Source organism: Salvelinus sp. IW2-2015, linkage group LG2 (genome assembly GCF_002910315.2).
Source record: "Salvelinus sp. IW2-2015 linkage group LG2, ASM291031v2, whole genome shotgun sequence".
In the NCBI taxonomy this organism is placed as follows: domain Eukaryota; kingdom Metazoa; phylum Chordata; class Actinopteri; order Salmoniformes; family Salmonidae; genus Salvelinus; species Salvelinus sp. IW2-2015.
Window position 1 is genome coordinate 32,590,072 of NC_036839.1, and position 7,144 is coordinate 32,597,215.

General features: G+C 48.1%; 1 protein-coding gene and 1 long non-coding RNA gene across 2 annotated transcripts in view; both read left to right on the top strand.

Moving 5' to 3' along the window:
- LOC111971556 (transmembrane protein 151B-like) overlaps window positions 1–2,127 on the top strand; it is an 18,601-nt gene extending 16,474 nt beyond the window's left edge. Inside the window, exons 3-4 of the mRNA XM_070449265.1 lie at window positions 227–366; window positions 622–2,127. Of these exons, the coding sequence (XP_070305366.1) occupies window positions 227–366; window positions 622–1,846 (1,365 nt within the window). The 3' untranslated portion in view covers window positions 1,847–2,127. The remainder of the gene's footprint in view (window positions 1–226; window positions 367–621) is intronic.
- An 833-nt stretch (window positions 2,128–2,960) lies between these two features.
- On the top strand, window positions 2,961–3,611 carry LOC139028655 (uncharacterized). The gene is made up of 2 exons (XR_011480861.1): window positions 2,961–3,009; window positions 3,412–3,611. It is a non-coding gene; the product is annotated as an uncharacterized lncRNA (long non-coding RNA).
- Window positions 3,612–7,144: the final 3,533 nt, after the last annotated feature.

The following is a 7,144-nucleotide window of genomic DNA, read 5'->3' on the forward strand; positions in this document are numbered from 1 at the left end:
CCCTGTCCCTCTATAACCCCTCTACATTACCCCTGTAACCTATCTCTCTGTAACCCCTCTACATTAACCCTATCTCTCTGTAACCCCTCTACATTAACCCTGTCCCTCTATAACCCCTCTACATTACCCATGTAACCTGTCCCTCTGTAACCCCTCTACATTACCCCTGTAACCCGTCTCTCTGTAACCCTCTACATTACCCCTGTAACTTGTCCCTCTGTCACAGGTGTATCATGAGAGGGTTAACACCCACGCCTCCAGCTCTGAGTTTGACTACGGTCGCCACAGGGTTAAAGACGTCTCCAAGGAGCTCCAGGGACTTCAGGAGCATCCGGCTGTCAGGCTACGCTTCACCAAGTGTTTCAGGTGAACACGCACATTTGGAATTCTAGATATTCATTTACAAAGCATTGTTGAAAATTCAGAAAAATATACTTTTCTTGTGAGTTGAGTTTCCCACCCGGGGGGAGGGAGAGAGAGGAATGGGGAGGGAGAGAGGGAGAGAGGGAGAGAGAGGATGGGGGAGGGAGAGAGAGAGACTGATTTCTGCTACTGGAAAAGCGCTATGAAATCCAATCCGTCAGTGAATCAATCAGTGAATCAATTGTTCCTCCGTTTCAGTTTCGCCAGCGCCCGTGCGGAGGCGGCATACCTCACCCAGCGAGCACACTTCTTCGGAGACAACGAGGGTCTGGATGATTACATGGAAGCGCGGGAGGGGATGCATCTAAAGAACGTTGATTTCCGGGAGCATATCCTGGCGTTCCCGGACCCGACCCGGCAACCGTGGTATTCCCGACCCCGGGTCTTCTGGCTAGCCTCAGTGTTCCTCTTCTCCTGGCCGCTCCGGGTCGTGTCGGAATACCGCACGGCGTACGTACACTACCACGTGGAGAAACTGTTCGGAGAGGAGACGATCCGTGAGGACGGAGGAAGGGATGGAGTGACGGAGAACGGTGGAACGACGGGAGGAGAGAGGAGTGTCAATGGCGGGTCGAGTTACCGAGCGATATCGCGGGTGAACACGGTGGATATGACGGAACTGGAGTGGCACATTCGCTGTAATCAGCAAATGGTTCCTTCATATTCCGAAGCTCTTCTCATGGACTTGGAGAGAGAGAGTAATGGAGGAGTTAGTGGAACAGGAGGAACTAACACCACCCCCTCCACACCCGGAGCTCCAGGCTCAGACCCCATCCAGGGGGGCATCCCAGCTGGTATGGCCCACCCAGTGGCCTTCTCTTCGGCTTACGTCCTCCAGAGCTGCCCCCGGTGCCGGAGAACCACGTCCAGCTCCAGCCTACCGTCCAGGCTAAGGGCCCCGACAGGGAATCAAGCTCTACTGAACGGCACGGTGGCTGAGATGAGGGCGAACGGCGTAGGCGGTGGCGGGGGAGGGCAGGGAGGAGGGGGAGGGCAGGGGGGAGGAGGAGGAGGGGGGAGGTTAGTATTGAGTCGTAGTGGGTTCTCTCTAGGGAGACTAGGGGGAACACGGCCGAGACCGGCGAGTCTGCTTCACTCTCGTAGTATGGGGGGAGGACTGGGAGGAGGACGGGGGGAAGACGGAGGAGGAGGGTTTCTGGGGTTAGGGTCCCGGCAGGGTCAGGAAAATGAGGAGAATAGAGGAGTGCTGGAAGGAGAGAGAGATGAAGAACAGGAGGAGGAGGAGCGAGATGAGGAAGCAGAGCAGGAGGGAGGAGGAGGAGAGGTGGATGAGGGAGTGAGGGAGGGAGAGAGAGATAGACCTCCGTCTTATCACGATGCGTTTTTCTTCCCGGTGTTGATCGTACACGGAGAGGAGAGTTGCCACGGTGGAGATGATGTGATGGACACAATAGTAAACTAACAGAAAACAAAGAGATTAAAAGAAGAGATCACATTTAAATAGAGTGGTTGTCATGGTCTGGCAGAGGAATGAAGGGAGACAATGAGTACAGGACAAGAAAGAGGGGGATGTTGGAAAGAGAGGGAGGTCTGATAATATGACAGAGATAGAGAGAGGTCTGATAATATGACAGAGATCGAGAAAATGTCTGATAATATAACAGAGATAGAGAGAGGTCTGATAATATGACAGAGATCGAGAGTGTCTGATAATATGACAGAGATAGAGAGGAGGTCTGATAATATGACGAGAGATAGTAGAGAGGTCTGATAATATGACAGAGATAGAGAGATGTCTGATAATATGACAAATAGAGAGAGAGGATCTGATAATATGACAGAATAGAGAGAGAGGTCTGATAAAATGACAGAGATAGAGAGAGGTCGTTGAAAATATGACACAAGAGATAGATGACAGAGGTCTGATATATGGACAGAATAAGAGAGATAGAGATAGGTCTGATAATATGACAGAGATAGAGAGAGGTCTGATAATATGGCAGAAGATAGAGAAAGAGAGGTCTGATAATATGACACGAGATAGTGAGGGAGGTCTGATAATATGGCAGAGAGAGAGAGGGTCTGATATATGGCAGAGATAAGAGAAATGGCAGACCAAAAGACTTGCAGAAAAGGACCAAAATAATATGAGGAGAGAAATAGAGAGAGAGGGAGAGGGGAGAGGGAGGGAGAGAGAGAGGAGGAAGAGGTAGAGAGAGAGAGAGAGGGAGAGGGTAGTTTAAATGGAGGGTAGTTTTAAATGGGGGGAAGTTTTAAATGGAGGGTAGTAGACTGAACATTGGAATGTTTTCCAGATACAATATCTATGCAAGGATATTGTTCGAGTATGTTGTTTTCAGATTTCAAGGACACTGTAGGAGACAGGTACTGTAGGAGACAGTACTTAGAGACAGATCTGTAGGAGACAGATACTGTAGGAGACATACTGTAGGAGACAGATACTGTAGGAGACAGGTACTGTAGGACACAGGGTACTGTAGGAGACAGATACTGTAGGAGACAGACACTGTAGGAGACAGACACTGTAGGAGACGATACTGTAGGAGACAAGATACTGTAGGAGACAGACATGTGAGGAGACAGATACTGTAGGAGACAGATACTGTAGAGACAGACACTGTAGGAGACAGGACTGTAGAGACAGATACGTAGGAGACAGATACTGTAGGGACAGTACGTGAGACAGAAGTAGGAGGACAGATACTGTAGGAGACATACTGTTAGGAGACAACACTGTAGGAGACAGATATGAGAGACAGACTACTGTTAGGAGACAGATACTGTAGAGACAACTTAGGAGACAGAATACTGTAGGAAGACAGACACTGTAGGAGACAGATACTGTAGGACCAGATACTGTAGGAGACAGTACTGTAGGACAGGTACTGATAGGAGACAGACACTGTAGGAGACAGATAACTGTAGGAGACATGACACTGTAGGGAGACAGACACTGTAGGAGACAGTACTGTAGGAGAGCAGTACGTAGGAGGACAGGATTACTAGTAGGAGAACAGATACTGTAGGAGACAGATACTGTAGGAGACAGATACTGTAGGAGACAGACACTGTAGAGACAGATTACTGTAGGAGACAGATACTGTAGGAGACAGATACTGTAGGAGACAGACACTGTAGGAGACAGATACTGTAGGAGACACGGTACTGTAGGAGACAGATACTGTAGGAGACAGATACTGTAGGAGACAGATGATACTGTAGGAGACAGGTACTGTAGGAGTATGTGACTGTATAAAAAGATGGCTGTTTCCCAATTACACCCTGTTCCATATTTAGTGACCGGAAAACTTTCTCTAAATAGGTCAACCAGAGGGGCTTGGTAAATATGTTTGCGGGGTACGGAATGTCGCCTTCAGCGACGGACATCGACGCCACCATTAAAGGATCTCCTCTTTTTTTGGAGACAGAGGAGAAGAGAAGGGGGGGGGGAAGACAAAACAGAGCATGTCTATTCCTCTTTTATCTTGTCTTCCACGGAACAGATGGAGAACGGAGAGTTCCATTCTCCACCAAGTGAAGGAGAGGGATAGATGGAACATTCTGGAAACAGCTCAACATGCTATGGACAGACATGGACACAGAGCATCCAATCATCTGAGAGTGCCACCATGAACCAGATCTTCTATAAACTGTGTGTGTGTGGTGTTTTGGTGTGTGTGTGTGGTGTGTGGTGTGGTGTGTGTGTGTGTGTGTGTGTGTGTGTGTGTGTGTGTGTGTGTGTGTGTGTTCACAGTCACCTCTACAGATAGGAGGTTATCTATTTTCCATCACACTGGAACCCTGTCTTCTTCAGCCAACAACCCAGCACAGCAAAACAAAATGGAGGATATCGGATCCTTCTTCTCTGACCTCCTATAGCCTCGTTATCACTATCTGCCTGCTTGGCGTCTCACATTACACCCTATTCCCTGAGTAGTGCACTACTTTTGACCAGAGGCTCTATGGGACAGCCCTATGTGTATGTATACTGTCCCTTATATGGTATGTGGCCCCGGTCAAAAGTAGGGCACTATATTGGGAATAGGGCACCATCACTCACTGCGCTGTCTGCATCAGAGTTCGAGGTGAGGAACTGGGCTTGAGTTACAAGCAGCTCCCCCCTTTCTCTCTCTCCAACCTCCCCGTGACTGTAATCAAATGGATCTATGGTTGAATTTCTGGATCGTCGTGGTTTTTACGACGATCTGAGGTGGTCCTGGTGCATGGGCTGTGATCCTAGCCCCACCAATGTTTAGCCAATAAGGGAGAGAGAGAGAATTATATATTCTACTAAATGACAAACTTGACCACAAACAGAGGATGACCTGGTTTTGCAGCGTGTGGTCCTTGCTCACAAACACTGCCCTGACTGAGCCTTCCCCTTGATTTGGTGTCGTTATATTCACACGCCGCCTCTGTCTTTTTCTGAGAACAGTGGCAAGATAAATCACACACAGATATACGTGCATTCCCATGAGATCACCACTTGGCCACGTACGCTGGTCTCGCCACGTACGCTGGTCGCCACGTACCCTGGTCGCCACGTACGCTGGTCTCGCCACGTACGCTGGTCGCCACGTACCCTGGTCACCACGTACGCTGGTCTCGCCACGTACACTGGTCGCCACGTACACTGGTCGCCACGTACGCTGGTCGCCACGTACGCTGGTCGCCACGTAGACCCTGGTCACCACCGGTAAACCGCTGGTCTCGGCCAGCGTATGCTTGGTCGCCACGTACAGGTGGTGCGCCACGGTACGCTGGCGCCACGTACGCTGGTCTCGCACGCAGCGCTGGTCGCACGATACAGCTGGTCTCGCGACGTACGGTGCGTCGCCGACGCGTACGCTCGCGCTGGTCGCCAGTAGCGGCTGGTCGACGTACGCTGGTGCCGCGCAGTCGCTGGCTCGCGCGCGCTACGTGTCGCACGTACCTGGTGCCACAGTCGTGGTCGCGCACGTACACTGGTCGCCGCGTACATGTGCAGGCAACATTGGTTCCATTTTGTCGTTGTGTTGTCATCGCTACGCTGTCGGAATGTCTTTGTATTGCAGCACGATGTTGACAGGTTGACAATGATAATTATATTATCACTACGATGAAGACCATCTCGAATCGCACCCTATTCCTAGACAAATAGGGCACTACTTCTTGGCAGGGTGGACCCTGTTCCCAAGGCTTCTGAAGTTTTCTAATTTCCACTTTGAAATCTAAGACTTGATTTTTTTTTCCCTTACGAAAATGTTTTAACAACCCTTTACAAAATGTCCATTAATTATAATCCACAAGGATTATTTCCTGTTGTAGCAAACTGGCTCAAATTAAGATGCAACATCTGTATTCCTCATCTAGGGCCAAAAATAGTGGGCTACATAAGGAATAGGGTATAGGGTACCATTGACGTAGTTTTTGTAATGTCTCCGATGGGTTTAGGGCACTGTATCCAGTAAGACTCTCCAGTCATCGTAACAGTCCAGTGCTGTACACATCACTATTTTGTGAGGTGTGTCGGTTTGAGGGGAGAAGGGGGCATTTGCAGTTTGAGGGAGAAGGGGGCCATTTGCAGTTCTGAGGGAGAGAGGGGGCCATTTGCAGTTCTTGAGGGGAGAAGGGGGCCATTTGCAGTTCTGAGGGGAGAAGGGGGCCATTTGCCAGTTATGGCCGAAAGAGTTTGGCAATTTGGATGAACATTTTGATTTTTAAAACGGGCACCGTGTCAGACCCCAAAAGCGGCAAGTCAAAAAACGATTCCTCCTGATATTTTTAAACGGTTATTATTCTGCTCTATATAGGATACTATTAATGTTATTACTACTACTACTGGTCATCATACCATCCTGGATATTACTTCTACTACTGGTCATTACGCATCCTGATATTATCTACTACTCTGGTCATTACATCCTGGATATTACTTCTACTACTGGTCATTTACCATCTTGGATATTACTTCTACTACTGGTCATTACATCCTGGATATTACTTCTACTACTGGTCATTACATCTGGATATTAACTATGTCATGTACTCGCTGATATTATACTACTGCATACATCTGATATTACTTCTACTACTGGTCATTACATCATGGAATACAGGGACAGACAGATTATGATCTGTGTTTTAAAATGACAGATTATTTGACAGGTTGGTTCCACTAATCTCCAAGCCAGATTCTGTGTGTGTGACCAGCTAGTCGGTTTGGGTAAATGTCTTTCATGACTCACGAGACATCAGGTTACTACTGATCTAAGTAATAAAATGGCTGAAATTAAATCGCCAGAGCAGCTTTTCCTATGGAATGAATGGATGGTCTAACACAGCAATACAGTATTTACTTAATACCACCGGTATCACACTTATATTCACACTAACTAAGGTAAGCTCTTCTATATATTTCTGATAAAAATGTAATTTCATGAATATGCTACTATACCTCTGATGGTGATGATGTATGTGGTACTGCTGATGACGATGTCAACGATGTTGGTGATGTCACACGATGTTGGTGATGTCAAAGATGTTGGTGATGTCAACGATGTTGGTGATGTCAACGAGTTGGTGATGAAACGATGTTGGTGATGTACAACGATGGTTTGGATGATGTCACACGATGTTTGGTGATGTTGGTGATGGCAACGATGGTGGTGATGTCAACGATGTCGGTGATGTACAACGATCGGTGATGTCAAGATGTGGTGCTGTTCCCACGAATGTGGTGATGGTCAACGATTTGTGA